Below are 20,956 nucleotides of genomic sequence, written 5' to 3' on the forward strand. Positions count from 1 at the left end.
CATCTAAGGAATTTCAAACATTCTGAATACAAAATACCTTTTTTTTACCAGCCAGGAGTCACCCTCATCACTAAACAAACTGGCAAATTTTAGACTATTTCCTGCTTTGACTTGTTACTGATGCAGCATCTGGCAGGAACACAGTGCTGCTAGTTGCAGGAAAGTTCAGGAAAGTTCCAAGGACTCCAGCTGGCTAACTTCAGTGTGAGAAGAAAGTCTGCCATCAAAATAGCTGCCCTCCACCTGTTTTGTCCTGATTCTTTTCTAGTACATCTTCACTCTTATAGTTTCTAGAATTTGACAAGATCTTCTGGCCTCAGAACTTTCTAGATATCTCCGTAGACACCTAGAATGTTCCTTTCCATTTCTACCTGCTTTAACTCATACTCTTTCACCAGCTCCCAGCAACTGAAGTGTTCCTTTTAAGGGGATCCCTTCCTAAGTGCCAGTTGAGTATCTGCCTTCAAGGCACATTTTGGTTTTCCTTCCTTGGTGGCACTTTGAACAAATATAATTGAATGACTTGTTTAATGTGTGATAAGGACCTGTTTCCCCTCCTTAGATAGACATGTAAATAAAAATCATTCCTGATCTCACATTCAAGCAGTAGCTTTCTTTAGCTCTATAATCAGATTTGATTTTTAATTTTAAGCCCAGTAAAGCTTAAAAGGATCATAGATAATAAAGACAGAAAGTTCCATTTATATTTTAAAATAGCTTATTTGGTTAGTTTTTAGTTCTTGTGCTCATGTGCAAATTGCAACTTAAGTAATTATAAGCAATTCAGTCAACACAAGGTTATTGAGTGCCTCCTAGGTTCTGGGCACTGTCCCAATCCCTGAGATCCAGTGGTAGACAGCCATCATGACAACGACAACAAAGTCTCCTGCTCTCGTGGAGCTCACACTTTAGTGGGACATGTGGAAATAAATAAATACATACATAATACATAACTGAGGTAGTGATAAATGCTGTACAGAAAGAAAAATAAAGTCCAGTAAAGAAAAAGATGCAGGTGCTATTAATTCCAGAGGAAGTGCCTTGTTATTATTATTTTTTAATATTTTGAAATTTTATTAGTTTCCATTCAGTAAATTAAAAGGGAACTTTTTAGGAAAATTTAAAAACACATCAGATTCATAAAATATATTATTTCAAAGTTATAAAATGAATACATGTTCTTTGTAAAAAGTCAAACAGCAGGTAGGGTAAAAATTGAAGGTGCCCCCTCATAATTCTTGTATTTATTTTTTCTTAGAAATGAAAATTAGAGACACTTTTCTATGTAGCTTATAGAAAAACACTGCTTTCTGGGATGTGGCTTTGAATGTTTATTTGGGGTCACATTTGGAATATACCTGTATTTGACATGTTATTTTCAATATCAAAAGAAGTTTATGTAGCTATGCTTTTATAAAGAAAAATTTATATTTAGCAAACCTGTAGATGCTCTCCAGCATCCTGAATTGGATTAAATTGCAACACTTTCATTTTCTGAGTTAATGTGTTAAATGCTGGACCTCAGTAGTGAAATTGTAAGAGGAAGGTGAATATTTGCACTTTCAATGTAATTTTATGTCCCTCAGGGTAGTTATTGGTGAGTAATAATGAAAGAATTATTTTCCTTCAACCTGGAGGATAGACTAAATGAAGAATCAGACTTAGAGTAAAGAATGTCCTCCAGTGAGCTGGTAGAAGAGAATTTTATTCCATCCCATAAGTTTATGAGACTAAAATTGATGTCCATCTGTCAGGATGGTTTAGTCCTTACTTTCTGACTGTAGGGTCATGGGGGTTAGCCATTGGGGGGCTGCTCATCTGTTTCCAGTTAAATCATTGTTGTTATTGTTGTCATTATCACTTTTGATAGTCTCTTATGGAATTTATAGGAGTTATTCCTTTCCATAAGGTAGAATTTTAAAATAGTATGGCTTGCTAGCTGTAAACATACATATATAAATCTAGTGAAAAAAATCCTTTTTTTATATCTGAAAGAGTAATATAAAGAATAAATATCTTTCTTACCAGTTCAGTTACTTAGCAAAATTAGGATAGAAGGCTAAAGAGGCAAGGCAAAAATATTGATGGGATTTTCTCTCAAATCATTGTGTATATCAAATTAAAGTAGATGTTTAAATCATTAGGGTTTTTACCTGCATGAAGATTTTAGGAATATGAAAAGCTTATCCAAATGTTGCAAAATACTGGCCTTGTGTCAGACTTACATAAAAAAAATAAGTCTTTCCTGAAGGATACAAAATAGGGCCCAAATAATTGGAAAAACAAACCATGTGTTCCTGGATCAGATGATTTCAGCTTTAAATTAAATGATAGATTTAGGGCAATTTAACTCATAATCTCAATTTGGGGAGAGGGGTTGGGGACTTGACAAACTGATTCTAAAGCTAATGTGCAAACATAAACAGCTAAACTTTTTTTGAGAAAGATAATAATTTGGGTAGGTTACCAACTTAATATTAAAAGGTACTGTGAAATGACTATAAGTAAAGCAGTTTTGTTCTGGCATAGAAACAGACAAACAGGTATATAGAGAAAAATAGTGTCTAGAAATAGATCAGGTATTTATGGAGTTTAGTGTATGATAATGTGGTGTTCAAAAACTGTGAGGAAAGAATGTAGTACTTAATAGACAGTGTTGAAAGAACTGATTATACATGTGGGAAATAAAGTAAAATTAGGTTCCACCCATGTATCATTCATATAAAAAACCATAAAGTGATTGCATGTTATAGAAATACTAGAAGAAAAGAGAGGAAAGTATCTTTATCATTTGGGGAGTAGGATATGTTTTCTTAATCAAGAAATCAAAGCAGCTTGTCATGATGTAAAACTCTGATGGAAATGATTTTATAAGATTAAAGAGCAAACAAAGAAAACTTGTGTACCAGGAAAACTGAATGACATTTGTAGCCAGACACTATGCTAATAATTTTATAAGCATCAATTCATTAACCTCTGGGTAAATATAACTTTTACCCACATTTTAAATAGGAGAAATTGGAAAATTATAATGTTTAAGCAACTTGCCACCAATCACAAAGCTAATAAGTGATGGAGTGGTAGTTTGGGCTCTTAACCACATCACTGGGAACAAAGTCAAAAGAAAATGTATTTAGGCACTGTATTCATTTGCATTTGAATTTATTCTACCAGAAAAGTTGGCATTCACACAGGATATTTAACGAATACCTTGGACTATTATTTCTTCTATGTTCAATACAGTAGTTTTAAAGAATCTAAAGTCTCTTCATAATATTCTTTAATCATGTTGAATGCAACTTACTAGTTATATCTTACAATTAAATAGAATATAACTTTGCTTTACTTCTTTGAATCATTAAACCAATATCCTCCTTGGCAGATAGTGCAAAGTAAACCCTTCTTACATGAAGTCTTTTTCCTCACAAATGCTTGTCTGTTTGATAGGAAATAAGAATAAAAATATCTAGTGATGGACCATCCATCTGTCTCGTCCCTCCTCCCAAACTAAACCTGAATAGCTTTCCAAAGCTCTCCTTATTTTTACATTGAAGTCATTACCTTGATTTTAGATAGACTGCATTTTTCAAAACTTTAATATTCATGACAAAAGTATGAAGTGCAACTATTGTCCCTAAGTCTGTGCCAATCAGTAATTCACAATTCATTCTCAGCTGCATATTCCTGATAAAAATGTCAGGAATATTTCTTTCCTTTATCAAAGCCTTTTATAATGCAGGCTTAACCAAACTCTCTCACATCATTTGCCTTTCTTCTTCTTCATGCCATCTTAGTTCTAGTCAAATTTCATTAATTGTTTGACTTCTCACCTCAAAACGGTCACTCATTTCATTCCCTCACCTGGAGTGCTGTTCCCCAAATTCCCTAAATTTCAAATGTGTCATCCTTCAAGATGTCATCCAGGTTTTACCTTCTTTAAGAAATGTATCTCAACACTTTGGAAATAATCTCTTCTTTTGAATTTCCCTGACCTCTTATATGCCTTGTGTCCTCTTTGCATTTTGGACATCTTATAAGATAGATATCTGTCTAATTCAATGTTGTTTCCCTCAAAGTAATTAATATAGTGCCTCATACATAGTAGGTCTTTAATATGTTTCTTTAATCAATGACTTAATTAATTCCTTGGGGCTTCCATGATTTATTTTGCAAACACATTCTAAAATGCTGCTTAAGACTTAAGGCTTTGAAATGCGTCAATTAAAAAAATCTATTCCCTCTGGAAACTTTACTTAGTCCTTTATATATGTACATATGGATCTTGATTCATGGAAACATCTCTTTGAAAATCTTTGGGATTGCATACATATACATGAATATATATGTATAAAGAGGGAATGTGGTTTTCAGAGAGCAGAAGAGACAGCATTAAGAAGGGGACAGACAGATGCAGGAACTCAGCGGCTGTCAGGATGGTCTCTGCAGGCAACACCTGCAGCAGCATGCAAAAGTGCTTTGAAGGCTTGGAGTGGTTATTCTGCTGAATAACTGAATATCCACAGAGCCAAGGTCCGTGACCTTGAGCCCAGCAGATCTTTTCTGCTGAATATGATCTTATTCCAAGTGAAGTCAAATTATTCTTCCCAGTCGCCAAGAAAACCTCAAAGCTTTCAAATCACTTTGCCCTAAGAGATGCCTCAAATCTGCCAGGGCAGCCCACAGGATGCAAGGACCACAGAATGCATTGTTTGGAAGCATAAAACTTTCCATTTTGTATGGAATTCTGATGCATCTAGGTTGTATGCCAAGTATAAAAAGGACTTTGACCTGAAGTAGGAAAGGCCGAAGGGCTGCCTCTGTGCCTTCCTTGAATCTGAGCTAGAAGAATAAAGGATTTGCTTTAGTGGAAAGAATCTCAAGGCCTGCCAGAGCCACGGACATTCCATCTTGACCCATCTGCCCACTCTTCCATTTTCTCTTTTCAGCATTCAGAGAGTGTGCTTTTTAATTAGTCAAACAAGCAACAGCAAATGAAGGAAATGGGGAAAAAACTCTTTGTCTTCAAATTGAAATACATGTAAAGAAAACACAAGCAGAAATTTATTAAAAGGCTTTTGTGAGGAGGCTTTTAGTCAACATTTGACTTGGTTAAAATCCCGAGCCAATTGTTTATTATGGCACAGCAGCAAGGGAAGCAAAAATGAGGTTTTTGTGCATTTGTCTATTAGAAGAAGGAAGAGGAGCTTAGGCACTTAAAATTTCAGCCTGTGGTGTACAGAGGTATCAACCTGTTAAAGAAAGACAGGCCTGTCAAGGAGAGGTTGCTGATGGAGGGGTGTCAGCTCTTGTTAACTATTTCAGGACTAGCTCTTGTGTTGCGTCTTTCTTTATCTATTTTAATCCCAGTTCTTTCTTCCATGACTTTCTCCTTAGAGTAGAACATCCTCGTTTTTAACGTCCACGGTGGGATTTTTAGCTTCCATAAGCTTTTCATCAGCTTCAGGTTTAATTCTGACCAGCAAATAAAGAGCACTGTTCAAGACAGAATGTTTGCCTTCTTTGAATGTTTCCATTGAATTTTGCCAGAAATACTTAAACCTTATATATTTTGTATAATGAGAGTTTTGGAGATTGGCTAAAATTTTTAATTAAAAAAACTGAAAACAATTGAATTCAGCTCCTTGGGGGTTTCTGTGTGCTTGGGCAAATGTGATTGCCTGAATTGGCAGCAAGATACAACTCTAGATTGCTTCTTAGATGATTTTCCTTCAGGAAGGAAATGTATAAAATCAGCATCTGAATGGGTTGAAGATTCATGCATGTGGTTTTATGTAAAGATTGGCCCTTATAAAGAAAACTGTGACTTAAAATCAGATGCTTTCAAAGGTCCGTCTAATAACGTACATCAAAGGGGAGAGAGGAAATGCACTTTGTTCCCATTTTATGAGATAAAATATGCCGACTGCTTATTAATTACTCAAACAATATGCAAATGTAAAGCAATACTATACACAGGCAGGCCATGCCTGAAGTGTAAATTATAGCTTAAAGAGCTGTAACATTTTGTCACATTATTATTATTATTATTTTTATTTTTTAATTTAATTTTTTTTTTTTTTTTTTGCGGTACGCGGGCCTTTCACTGTTGTGGCCTGTCCCATTGCAGAGCGCAGGCTCTGGACGTGCAGGCCCAGCGGCCATGGCTCACAGGCCCAGCCACTCCGCGGCACGTGGGATCTTCCCAGACTGGGGCATGAAGCCATGTCCCCTGCATCGGCAGGCGGACTCTTAACCACTGCGCCACCAGGGAAGCCCTGTCACATTATTATAATTAATTAGTACATTTATAGAGGCACAATTGTTACACGTTAAACGTGTAGGTCATATCTTTCTAAACCCTTGATTCTCTACCGTGGCACGTGGCACGTGGCACGTTTGAACCACCTGGGAAACTTCTGAAAGTGTCAATACCCGGGGCAGGGCCTGAGGCATTAATATTTTCCAAGGCTCTTTAGGTGATTTCATTGTGATGCCAAGTTGAGAACTACTATGAATATTAAATATAATATCAGATCACCTCAGCCTGATATACCTAATTATCAGTAATTAGCTTCTTGTCAATATAGTTATGTATATTCAATTTATGTTTATTTTTTATTATAAAATGATACAGATTTTTTCCCACATTATTGGTAATACTATCAATATAAAATAAAATGCATTGTCTGTTTTTAAGTAGGAATATTTGAACATTTAAGTCACAGACTTTCATTATAATACTATAAATCAAAATAAACTGCAAAATTAAAATTTTGATGTTGAGAAGCTTAACATAATTAGTGCAAATATGGTAAGGTAGTCAAGATGATTACTTCACTTTGAGATAATAGCCAAGAAAAATAATAGTAATATTAACTGGTGGTATGAAAGCTATAAAGCTATAATTTTGCATATTTTGTCTAGGAGATATGAAAGCTAGGTATCTGGGAAAGAGATTAAATTAGGATTGAACATCTTGGTGAAAAAGCTAGACTGTCCTATATTCTTCAAAATGAATATTTTCTTCCCTCTGAAACTGTGAAGGTGTCCATTCAAACCTATCTAAAATAGCATTAGAAATGCAGCAGACTGTAGTAGAAAGAGCATAGGATTCAGTCAGAGATCCAAATTCTAGTCTGAGGTATTCACAAGCTAAGTGTTTTTTGCCAAGTCTCTTAAATTCCCCGGGCCTTAGTTTTCTTATCTGTAAAATGAAAAGGCTGAATTAAATCAGTGTTTTTCGAATTTGAGTGGTGAACCGTTATTTTTATGAAGTCAATTTAGGACAATTCCTAGTTCTATAAAAAAAAATAGAAGAGTGCATTGCAAGTACAAAGTCTGTGTACAGTATGTGAATCCTGGGTAACTGGGAAGAAATTTTCAAAAGACCTTGAATTCGAAGATGTCTTTAACGGTTTTATGAATTGTTCATGAGAAAGGCCTGTAGTGTGGGGAATGGAGGGGGAGACAACTTATTTCAAGTATGGGATATAAAATATATCACGTGTTCTTGCCATAGAGTGTCAAGGCCGATGATCTTTAGAAAGAAAAGACTTGTTTCAATAGGATGTTTGGTTTACTCACAACAGGTAGAAAAGGAAAAAAAGCATTTATAGCTTGTGAGTGTGGAAATACGTCTTATCCTTGAGATCAGAGAATTCTCAGTGTGAGAAGTGAACAGATGTATTGTGAATTATAGTTACTGATCAAGAGGTGGTATTATTCAGTCTGGCCAGAATGTTCTCTCACCAATCAAATTACTTCCAAACTAGAAAATGAGAATGTGCTCTGCTTTTTGATTGCTTTGTTTATATTTCATCTATTTTATTGTATATTTTGTGCTGTTTGTTGGGAAGTGGGTTCTTTTCATGGAGAGTAAGGGAAGGGGGGAAGGCCCAGTATTTTACAAGAAACATTGAATTTCAAGCTTAACTGGTTACTGGAAATAACTAGGAAGTAAAAAATAATAAAAAAAAGTATCAGGAGCACTACTCCAGTCTTTTGAAAGTAGGACTTAAGGGAATGGGTGCTAGAAATATGCTTTTATTTCTTCTTTTTTATTGAGGTGGAGTTGATGTACAATATTATATGTTTCAGGCATACAACATAGTGATACACAATTTTTAAAGGTTATATTGCATTTATAGTTATTATAGAATATTGGCTATATTCCCTGTGTTGTACAATATTTTTTAACGGTTTCTTTCCCAGGTGATTCTGATGACCAGCCCTGTTTGGGATCAACTGGTCTAGAGACTCAGCTTCTCATCTCAGCTTCACCTGTGCCTAGCTATAGATGCCAGAGAAAATCTCATAACCTTTAAAGGTCTCCTTTTTCCAGTTCTAAAATTTACATTTATGTGATTCACTGAGATTTCTGATAAAGTTTCACAGCTAAAAGAAAGTTAACCACAAATCAGCCAATGTCCATTTTTTTTTAAATTGGAGCTTGAGACATAAGTTTATGTTTAGTGTTCTAAAAAGGAAATTGTAACAATTTCTACACGCTGGGAAGGGTTCTCTTTTAATATTAGATCCCAGTACCGACTTGATGACAATGTCAAGTGTTAATCAATGAGTAGGCTGTCCTCTTATGTGATTCCCCCATATGCTCCTGTTTTATAATCCTGCCTGTTTCCCCTACTCCAATCATAAAAGTCTGAACGGGGAGTAAATATTTCTGACCAACACAAACTGAGCTAATCAAATTTCATCCCCTTTGGGGAATTCAGGACTTGAATGAAATTACTTTGAGTCTGGGGTTCGCTGTTGTTGAGTTATACGAGCGATACAACCATATAGGAGACCAAAACTATGAGGAACTTAGATCTTCCCCATGTTCCATCCTTTCCAAGACTTGATGGCTCAGTGATTCCTTCTATTCTGTAAACTACTTCCAAACTCTTTCTGATAAATTCTGTGTGTTTGCCTTAGGCTGGAGCTCTGCTGGTGTTGGGAAGGGAATAAAATCCTAAGGAATCTATTGTACAGAATAACTAACTTCTCTCCTATGTATCTAGAAAGGTGTTAGTTTTGTACCATCCTTGGGAGGCTTGAGAAAATAGTATTCAAAGAAGATGAGAAACCAGGTTTGAAAAATGCTGAGCTAGACAATGTTGATTTATGATGGTTTCAATACAGCTATGACAGATGGGATGTGGGGAGGTTATGGAAGAATCAGTATGTAATTAATAATAATGATAATAATTCCATAATCATTATATTACTGATCCTTATTTTTAAAAAAATCTGAAGGTGTGGCATGACAGCATGACTATAGCCATTGTACTGAAGTAAGCTCAGACTCAGCTACATTTACTTGCCCATGGTCACATAGCACCAACCATTAAGTGGGGGAACTGAACTCAGGGTTCCTAATTCCAAACTAAGGGTTCTATCCATAGGAAAACACTAGTCATTATTGATTTATCCTTTCATACATTCATTAGAGAAATATACATGCTCCCAAATTAATTCATATAAACATATAGTAAGTAATATCAGCTTTCTCTTCAAATGTTTTATTATTCTAAGAATTTCATTTATATGGAAAAGTACCTTAAATTTGGGAGAAAAAAAATTCATTACGTTCTTTTAACACCCCAGCATATATTGGACCAAAAAGTCTATTGAAGGTTCTCTTCCGGACTAAGGAAGAAAAGTGATCAGAATAGAAAGTTTATTTCTGATAGAGTGTGAACAGAACACCTTCCATGTTGCTTTGTTTTTCTTAAATTTTAAGTCCTTACAGTATAAGAGGAAAGGTAGATCTAGAAGCTCCGGGAGACAGAGGTTGCTATGGAAAGTTCCTTGTAAAAGCAGCAGCCTGCTTTTTCAGAAACCTTTAAAGACACTTTAACTCTAGCATGTTGTGTGATTTTGACAGCAGGAAAGCAGTAGAGTTTGGCACAGGGTTGAGCCTCAGTAAATGTTTATTGAGTGAATCAATGAAACAGTGGCTCAATGAATCAAGAATGTTATACGGACATAAAATTTTAGAATTGAAAGAAACACTGGAGATCACTTAGTCCAGCTATGTCACTTTGCCAGGGAAGGAAATATGGCCCAGTGAGGCTAAGTGGAGTGGCCAAGGGCAGAGAGCTGAAAAGTGGCTGAGTGGAAACCAGCCCTTAACTCTCCTGATCCTTAGTGTGATGCTTTTTTCCCTTAGAGAATGAAAAATAAAAATAACACAAAAACCTCATGAAATCATTTTGCAAGTCATCAAGGTATAAACCTCTTCAAAAGGGTAAACCATCAATAAAGAGACATATTTTTCCTTCCTTTATGCTATTTGTAATACCTCCATCTCTTTCTTACTCCATGAACCTGAATTAACCAAAAATTTCCTAGAATTAGGGTGCTGGGCATAATGATATTCTGGTTATTAAAAGATTAGGTAAAAAGCTGATTTTTTAAAACTGCTGGACAGTCCTTTAAAATATGGTAGTTAGTTTAATAATAACAATAATAATAACCAACAGTTGATTGCCCACCATATGCCAGGTATTTTTTTATGTTCACAGCAGCATGCTGAGGATACATTTTTCTCATAGAATTGTTAACTAAAGACCCCTGAAACAGAATTTAAGTAACTTCCACTATAAAGAAAATCTCTAAAAACAGGCCAGTTATCTTCCTCAGCACTTACTAGAAGACAGCAAGATTGATCTTTTGACCCCTCCTGATTACTCCCTACCTGCCACCTTCCTTATCTACCTAAGCACTGGAGATGGGTGAGTGGGGCAGAAGAGTCAGTAGGTCATAGACCCCATGAAAATGTATTGTCCAAGGAGAAATGTGCTTCCTTTACCCAAGGTAATCTGGAGAACAGACTACTATAGAAGCGTGTGCAGTGCCTGTGTATGCCTGCAAAAGAGGAATGTCTGCATTCTGCATTCCTTACACATGACAGTGTCTGCATCAAATGTGCTGACCTGCCTCGTGCCTTTCTGAGGAGAGAAGGGACTGGTACAGTGGACAGAGACCAAGGAGTATAACCTATACTCTCAACATCTGGTATAGCCAGGATGCCTAAGATTCTATGGGTCATGCAGACACTCCACTTTAGTCTGGGGCTTGAGCCATCTGACCAGTATCACTCACAAGAAGGCCACTTGCTGGGCTGCTGGGCCAGGGGATCACAGTAGCCAGATGCAGCGTGTTGGAACCAGAGGATGAAGCAGGTTGTGCCAGCTGGATCTCTCTATCTCCACCACCCCACCCCTTAAATTATGTTTGGAAAATGCAGTGGGGAGGCCCTACAGAGCACTTAGGAATCTACCATTTGGAAGGCATCAGAGGTCAGTGAGGGTGAACCAAAGAAGCAGGTACAGCCAACAGAAAGAGACTATAAGCATGGCCACTGTCCGATTCTCTTCCTATCATTGACTCCATCCCAATAAAATGGAAGGGCCAGGTTTTAAGGCAGGTGGTAAGATGTCTGTGGTCATACCACATCCTCCCCTCCTTCCTCAAATCAGACTGTGAATTGAAGGCTGAAATTTACATCAAATCTTAGGTGAGAGTTATAAATTAGCCTGAGTTTTTAATAACCAAAAGCCCCCAAATTTAATAATTCTGCCCAAGATGTTGTGAAGAGATGGGGACAGGAAGTGACAGTGCATGCATGTTTACAATCAGTGACTGAAGAAATATAATGAATACATAAATACTCTTTCATGTTTATATGCCATGAATATATCCCATGGATTTTGACTCTAAAAAACTTACTGCACATACCTTTTATTACTTAATCCTCACAACCAACCTGTCATATAGCTCCTAGTGTTATTGCCTCCATTCGCTGATGAGAAAACAAATTTTTTAAGACAACTGATTATTTATTTAAGTACTCACAATATGAGAATGGGGTTGAAACCTGAAGCAGGTTGAGCCAGATGAATCTCTCTATCTCCACCACTCCACCCCTTAAATTATGTTTGGAAAATGCAGTGAGGAGGCCCTACAGAGCACTTAGGAATCTACCATTTGGAAGGCATCAGAGGTCAGTGAGGGTGAACCAAAGAAGCAGGTACAACCAACAGAAAGAGACTATAAGCATGGCCACTGTCCTGTTCTCTTCCTGTCATCGACTCCATCCCAATAAAATGGAAGGGCCAAGTGTATATGACTCTATAGCCCTCATTCCTATGGTCTATCACTTTATAACTGTTAGTCTCATTGCTAGCACTTTCATGCATATCCAGAATCCAAACTCCACACAGAAGCCAGACTTAACTTTTAAAAATGTAAATCAGAACTTGTCACTCTCCAGCCTCAATACTCCAATGGCTTCCCATTGTACATGGAATAAAAGACGCAGACGTAGAGAATGGACTTGAGGACACAGGGAGGGGGAATGGAAAGCTTGAACGAAGTGAGAGAGTGGCATGGACTTATATGTACATGGAATAAAAGAGAAAAGTTTGACCAAGATGATGCCTGAATGAATTATTAATCTCCCTCTCAACTCCAGTTTGAGGACTGCTAGGTGCTTTACATGTGTGACTTTTGGATTCAATATTCTTTGCCTTAAGATCAAAGACATACCATGGGTTTCCAGCATCCCTTCTCTTCCCCTAGTGCAAAGTGTGGTACTCTAAAATCCAAGTGTTCTTAGTTTATACTGATCTTAGTATAAATGAGGATTGTTTATAAATACAGGATATCTATAAATCTGCTATAAATATCATTGTCTTCCTATAATTATATATATAATAGTATATTTACTATATACACATATATATAATTTATTTATTAGGTAATCATTGATTGACCCCAAAGGAATAATAAGTTCATATAGAGATTCTTTGCAAAGCCTAAATTCACCAAGCTATGTTTTTACTTTGATTGTGTCACTGGTATCCTCCAGGTTAAAAGATGCTAGAGTCTAGTTGTCATAGATTCAACTGTGGGAGTTGAACTGGAGGTGGGCCCAGAAATTGCGATATTGCACACCTGGTGAATGTTTGTTTATGACTTTCCCTGTGTGTCATATCATCTGTGCAGAACTGAATGGTCATCAGCCGAGTTGGGCATGGAGTGGCCTGTTTGGTTCCCAGCACCTGCATTTATTGAAAGAAATGCAAATCAGTTGCACAATAGGATTGGAAAATTGTCATAGAGTGTTGGGCTGTGTCCTATTTTTTTTTTAATATGTTCAAGTTTAAGCTGCATTTAGTTTTTGGTTATGAATTAGAGGCTCATTTCCTGGCAATATATAGGAAATAAGGAAGAACATGAGGTTGGAATAAAGAGGGCAAGAGTTATACATATTTTGATTCTACTCCAATTTGTTATGTGACCACAGTTTTATCTGTTGAGGCCTCACTCTCTTCATCTAATAAATTAGAGCATTGTGCCAAATAATGACCTCACATATATCGTCATTAAGAGTGTGCCTATTTTTGGGGTTATCTGATGGATTCTTGGCAACTTATTTCTGGATTGGTTGCCTTGAGGTGTACCTAAAGTGAAATAAAACCTTGAAGAATGAATATTTTATGAAGCTTGATTTCTTGCTGCAAACAATAGAAGTTAGCCTCAGAATTTCCGTAGGTTGAATCACATTTGGGAATTTTGGAATGATTTACAGCATTGCATCAGGTAGAAAATCCAAGGAAAGAGTGAACTACTCTCCCTTTAAAATAATGTTGTTTTTCCTTATAGTGATCAATTGATTGTTTTAATTTCTAAATTACAAAGGGTTTTGGCAAATAAAACTATGCTATTTTCTGTTACACTGAGGGACTGAGAATTTAACCTGATGTGATTTCAATAGGCAGACTTTCTTTTCCTGTTTTTCTAAACTTGTTTTACCTTTATAGTCAGAGAAAACCAGGCATGTTATTTAATTTTATAATGTAAACTTCTAGTGTGTACTTTTCTTTAGTCAAGGACATTTTCGGCACAATATTCTTGTATATTTGACTACTAGAGCAGTAAAACAAATGAAACAAGTCTCTTACTCAAACGTCGGTTTTTGTTCACTTGTTTTTTTTTTCACATGTTGATTTCAGTTTCTGCTTTGTGTTTAACACAGTCTTAGAATATATTTTAAGGTATAGTAAAACCTTATAAACCTGTGTGATTTGGGATTGTGTATATGAAATGCAAGATAATCAAGAACAGTAATGTAGGTCAGGTTCTTGGCTTAGGAAAATGGCCTGACATTCTTCATGTAAGTGAGAATAGTGGGACTTCTCTCTGCCTATAGACATCATTGTCCTTAGGAACTAGGGCCATTCCCTTGCAGATCCTTCACTTAGTAAAGAAGTTCAGTGAAGCTGAAAATTGTGGAAACATAGGGTCAAATTAACGAGACTTTATCCCAAGCATAGGCAATGGGAAGGGGCATTATCCTGAGAATCAATTTCTGTGTGAACTTGGGGAGCCATTTAACCTTTCTTTGTGTAATAGTCCTCTCTCTAAAGTAGAAGTCAGTAATTCTTGCTGTTGAAAAGGATCTGTTTGTTCATTCTTCCATCCAAAGACTGAATACCTTCTGCCATGTGCAATTAAGTGTTTCAGTTATGTTTAAGTTCTTTTTTTGATGAGTAATTTGTTTTCTATCAGATTGAATGTTCCACCTTTGGATACCTCTCTTAGAAAGTCTTCATTATATTGAGAATATGTTTTGCCATACCTTTCATGCTTTGATTCTACTTACACCCCTGTTTCCATACAAAATGGAATTACTCTTCTAGGGGACACCCTTCCTGATGTTTCAAGATACTGTCATGTAGCCCCTAAATTTTTTCTTTAGAGGGTTTTTAACACTACCTTATATAATCTAGAAGCCTTTTATCATCTTAGCATATATCCAAACATACTCCAGCTTGTCTAAATAGGAGTGTGATAACAGGCATGAGCTGCCTAGCACTAAAGCACAAGACCATCCCATCCCTCCTCTAAGAACTTTCATGAATGTAACCCGTGCTTACCTGGGCTTTTTTGAGTGTCTCTATCACACTGTTGATTCATGTTCTAAATCCTCTAAAGATTTGGCTTTGTTTGTTTTATCTGATGTGTCTGGGAAATCTTGTTTCCTATATACTCTTACTTGTTCAGTTGAGTAGTTTTAGACCTGAGAATAGAACTCAGGTTTATTCTCATTAAATTTAACTTTGTCAGAATCAGCTTATCCAGTCAGCATAACAAGAATTTGTACAATTTGGATTTTTTCATTGAAATTTCCTTCAGAAAATTAGATGAGCAAGAACTGTGTATTTTCATCTAAATTATTAGAGGGCTGAAAATTGAATAGGACTAATTCCAATGGCACTCTATTAGATCTCTTCCTCCAATTGTATTGCAAGAGAAAGCAAATTAATATAGAGTATTAGAAAAATGCTCCAAGCTTTTGAGCAGTTTATTTTTTAATTGTTTCTCTAATTCTATCATAGCATTTCTATGATGAATAATAGAGACTCCCTTTTGACAATGATCCATTAATCAGCACATTTGGATATGGTCCTTCAAACAATTATAATTATATCCATTGCAGCTTATATACTTTTTCTAAATCCCATGAGGTTGCTCTGGAGAGCAAATGGTATTAAGGGATATTAATATGCATTGAAAAGTTTTTAAATGCTACATAACTGGTATTATTACTATTGCTATTATTTTCATTTTTACTAGTAAAAGTAACATTAATGGGAGTAATGTCTTGCTTGTATCACCCTATTAATCAGGAAGAAAAGACTTTATCAGGTGAACTTGTTTTGTTCTCAATCATACAGATTATTTAAACTAGTATTTAAATTATTTTTTGAAATATAGTATAAATACTAAGAAGTGCACGTATCATAAGTGTACAGCTATATGATTTTTTGCACTCTGATCACACCCATAGCCAACACCAGATCCAGAACAGAACATTGCTAGCACCCAAAAAGTCCTAACTAGTCCCTGCTTCATATCTACCAAAGGTAGCCATTACCTTGACTTACAACAGTAGAGGTTAGTTTTGCTTGTTTAAAAAATTTTTATATAAATGGAATCATAAGTATGTTCTCTTTTATGTGTGGAATTTTTTTTACTCAGCGTTATTATTCTGAGATTTATCCATATTTTTGCACGTAGTTGTAGATTATATATTCTCATTGTTGTCTAATATTTCACTGTGTAACTATACCCCAATTTATTTATCCATTCTACTATTGATTGGCATTTCAGTGCTGTTCAGTTTGAGGTTATTATGCAGAATGCTGCTGTAAACATTCTAGTATGTTATTCTGATGATCTTTTTGTCCATTTTGTTGGATGTATCCTTACAAGTGGGGGTTACTGGGTCATAAGGTAGGCAGGTGTTTAGCTTTAAAAGATATTGCTAATTTCAAAAAGCAGTTCTCACCAGCAATACATGAGAGTTCTAGTTGCTCCACATCCTCACTAACACTTTGTGCATTTTGTCTTTTTCATTTTATTCATTGTAGTGGAATGTATTGATATTTTATTGTGGTTTAGTTTGCATTTCTCTGAATACTAATAAAGTTGAACATCTTTCCATATGGATATCCTTTTATCATGGATAAAAGTGTCTGTTCCTGTTGGTTTGGCTAGTTTTTTATTTTTTTCCCTGATTGATTTGTATAAGTTCTTTATGTATCCTGGATATAAGAATTTGTTGATATATATGTTGCTGTGAATCTAATTTCTTTTTTATGTTTATTGTTTTAGAACATTCTAGAAATGCACAAGATAGTTGGGACTTACATTTTAAAATGGACATAGACCCATTCTTTAGGTGTTCAACAGGAAAGCATAAATAACTCTTCACCATGCTGTTTGGTATTTGCATATGACATAGCACAAAACAATGACAAAGACTGTATGGTAACAAATAATTGGAGGAATTATAGTCCTCTTGAAGAAAATAGAATGACTTATGTGTTCTCACACAGTACACATACTCTTTCTTGAAAAAAAACATAGCAAAAAGATTTCCCCTGCTTAGATTCATGTCTCATTTATGGTCTTTTGAGGTAATGATATATTATACAGCGTGATTTTTTCCAAAACTATGTGGTTGCATTTAATGCAAATTTAAATAATCTAAATTTGATATTAAACAATATAAAAGGAGGGATACATTTTCATTTTTAAGTAATAGGAATATGATGGTGTGAAATGTCATCAATTCTCATTTAACTTCACAGCTTTCCATCTAGTGAACTGCAAACTCTATTTACTATTTTTTTCCTTTGGCTCTGCCACATTATCTGGCAAATAAATCCTTTGTCAAGATTTATTTTGAATAAATCATATTTGGAATGATGTGAAATCACTTAGATAAAATGCTACAGCCTTTTAACTAGATCAGACCTCTTCAAGCCCCCAAACTCTGTTATTTAGTATTTAAGGGTAGTCAGAGGCTGAATTCTAATCCTGCTTCTGTGGTTGGTGCACTTTCTGAATTTGACAGTCATTTAAACTCCATGGGCATCATTTTCTTAACAATGTAAATTAAAAGCTTGGGCTAGAAGAGGGTCTCTAAAACTCCCTTTGGCTCAGAGACCTGTTCTGAGTATTCCTTGGGGATGAAAAGTTTGCAAATATCATTTTCAGATAAGTAAATCTCAGCATATCTGATGTATGTATACAGATATGAACCAGAATTCACTTGGCTCCCTATCATCAAATGATCAGAACAGTGAGAAGAGAGAAATGAATTGAAGGGAATTGGGAATTGTATTTTTATTGACTATGGTAACAATTTTCTAAAGACTGACACCTTTATAATATGTGACGTTCCCATGGGCTAGCATAAGGCCAAATAGTGCTTATTGCCATTGGTCGATTTTCAGCTCATCAGCACTCTCATTAGCATTGGATAAGAATTACTATTTTTCTATAGCTTTTACAAAGCCTGGAGTTTTTCTATCTTTTCATATCATTTTTTTGTCAATTTCATGGCTATGAAATAGTTTCTGAATATAATTTGATTTTTCCCTTTCCCTGAAGACTCATAGAATTGAGCATCTTTTTATTTATTCATACAGCATATACCTGGTTTTCTATGAAATTACTATACATTTATTTTGCCCATTTTCCCATCGTTCATCTTTTTTTTAAAATCGAATTATCAGAATGCTTTGCAAATCCTGTATTGTAGTCCTTTGTAGATTAATATGGTATGAAAATATTTTCTACCAACCTAATTTAGATTCTTACTCTCTTTATGGTATTATTGATGAACCAGGTGTTCTTAATTTTAATGCAGTTGAATTTATCAATATTTTATTAGTGATTTTTGTGGCTATTTAATAAATCCTTCCATACTTCGGTATTGTAATTTCTTGTCTTACAAAAATTTTACAGACTTACCTTACTAATTTATATCTTTAGTCCATGGAGAATTCATTTTTTGTAAACAAAATGATGTAAAGATCCAATTTCACTTTATTCATGTAGATAACCAGTTGTCCCAGCACCATTTATTGACTAATCTATACTTTGCTCACTTATTTGCAATGCCTGACTTGATATAAATCATTTTCATATATGCTTAAGATTATTTTTAGTTTAATTATTATCTTTATTCTCCCCCTTTTGTCTATCCTAATGCATTATCTTTATTATCATAATTTTCTAATAATTGTTCATTTTTACACAGGAAAGTTCCTTAATCTTCTTTCTCTGGTGTACCTTAGCTATTTTGGGCTCTTTGTTTTTCTCATAGAACTTGTAGAATCAGCTTTTCGTATTCATTTTAAAAAAATCATTGAGATTTTTACTGGAATTTTATTGAATCTATAGATCTGTTTGTATGTTTAAAATATTGATTTTCCCTGGTACGTATAACCCTGCAATCTTTCTGAAATATCTTAAACCCAACAGTTTTTTTTTTTAAAGGTAATTTTGGTCTTTCAGTGTATACAGTTATATTTGCTAATATGATGTGGGTTTTTTTCACTTATACTCTTGATAATGCTCATGTGTTTTTCTTGTCATCCTACATTATCTAGGACTTTAAGCACAGTATGTTGCTAGTGGGCATCTGTGTTCTGTTTCTGATCTTAAAGAGAGTATTCTAGATTTCACAATGAAGTATGACATATGCTATTTGTTTTAGATCATTTATCACATTTATTACATTAGGCAGGCAAGGAGGAAGACATCTACCATTTCTAGTGCCCACCAACTTTGCCAGATGCCTGTACAGCATTATCTCATTATATCCTGAAAGACTGGTATCACTAACCATTTTTAGAAACTGAGATTTTAAAAGATGCATTATTGCCCCCAGGGCAGTTAACAATTGGCCAGCTAGGATCTAAATTCATAGTTTGGCCTGCTTTTTTTTTTTCCTAGTATATCAGAAATATTTAGTTGTGCTGGCTCCATATCAAGGCACTTGCCATATTGAACTGACCAGGGAAACAAACACCTAAACTGTAAACTTTCAGAGACAAGGATTAGGTCAGTCTTGGTCATGCTGTTATCCCTAAAGACTAGCACTGGGCTTAACACTTGGGGGAATTTCAGCCAATATTTTGAGTGTTTGAATGGAAGGGACCCTCTAGTATGGATTGGGCTGTGCTTGGTGACTCTGCCTCAGAATGTGGTGGGGTTAGCCTGACCACTAGTCTTCACTAATAGTTTACTAGTAGACAGTGACTCTCCCTCAAGGATTCACTCTCTTGTGAAAGTTCTTAGGTGCTCACTGTCTTACTCAGTGCCATGCCTTGCTTACCTGTAGCTGCTTATGGTACTTTCTGTATCCAGAGAGTCCGGTCATTGGGCCTTGATGAGCTGAGACCTTGATTTGAGCTCTGATGCAAAGACATGAGTTATTAGATTATTGAATGACAATAGTCCTGAGGTAAAATCCTATTGCCAGGATAAGAGTGAGACCCCTGTTAGTATATGAACCCTCCAGTGGGCATAGTAGAGATGCTGTATTACCAGGGAAACAGGTTAAGATTCTCTAGTATCACTTATAATTCTATGTTTATAGTTTATCAGAAGCTGAGTCCAAACCATACTGTCTCATTTTTCTTGGTACAACGCCATCATTGCCTAGAAAATTGAGGGAGCTTTTGGCTTCTACTCTTTTTTTTGGTTAAACTCGTTTAATTAGTGGGAAAAGACTGCTCTTTCCAAATAGCCACATTTCTGTTTGATTTAACATTTTGTGGGATCTACATTGTTACTCCTAAATGTAGTAAAGACTGAGATATATAGAAGATGTTGAGACTTCATTTACATGCTGTTCCCCTGAGGATGTCCTGGATTTCCAGTCTCATAAAAGCCAGCCCTACCATCTGCTTGGTGAGATCAGGGAATGAACCAACGATCCAGCTAATGCCATTAAGCTTTCTATCACTGCTGCCTCCACCCAGGGAGAAAAAATGCCCTTGCTCTATAGGAAATCTATTTACTTCCAGACCAAATTCTATTATTTTTTCTTTGCTTTCCCCTCATCAGATCATCTGTTATGGTTTCTCAGTGGTGGAACTATTTGGCTCTTCACTGAGAAGATCTTTGAATATAAACGCCTCACTGAAAATTAAAATAACGCCTCAGTTGGATGGAGAGAATGTTGTAAACACATTGGAATCCATTGTTGCCAGCAGAGTAGAACCATCCAATATGTATTTATGGTACCTGACTCGTGCCCTCAAGATATCACAGAGCTACTTTCTCTGATCAGAGCTCTTGCAGTGATACTTAAAAATGCATTGAATTTTCACGAATGTCAGCTTTAGCTATTGCAGTTGATGGCCCAATAGCTGAGGTTTATTAAAAATATACTGCCACGTACAGTACTATTTAACTCTTTTTGACAGGGCTCTTGTCATGAATGTTAACTAGACAAAGAGTTAACTTGGGGGCTGATCAGTTATTGTTTCTGTGAAGATTTGCTAATTCACATAGTATGTTTCTTTACTTATGCATGTATGTATCTGTTTTCCTCTAGGAAAAGAAGAATACATTGCCACTTTCA

General features: G+C 35.6%; 1 protein-coding gene across 32 annotated transcripts in view; it reads left to right on the forward strand.

The window, feature by feature from the left end:
- NRXN1 (neurexin 1) overlaps positions 1 to 20,956 on the forward strand; it is a gene marked incomplete at both ends in the record, with an annotated part of 1,149,966 nt that overhangs the window by 415,247 nt on the left and 713,763 nt on the right. For all 32 annotated transcript variants that reach the window (XM_081253733.1, XM_081253747.1, XM_081253714.1 and 29 more), the window contains one exon: positions 20,930 to 20,956. This exon is cut by the window's right edge and continues 275 nt beyond it. In XM_081253733.1, the coding sequence (XP_081109859.1) occupies positions 20,930 to 20,956 (27 nt within the window). The remainder of the gene's footprint in view (positions 1 to 20,929) is intronic.

This window comes from Mesoplodon bidens, assembly GCF_964165515.1.
Source record: "Mesoplodon bidens genome assembly, chromosome: 14".
NCBI classification, from domain to species: domain Eukaryota; kingdom Metazoa; phylum Chordata; class Mammalia; order Artiodactyla; family Ziphiidae; genus Mesoplodon; species Mesoplodon bidens.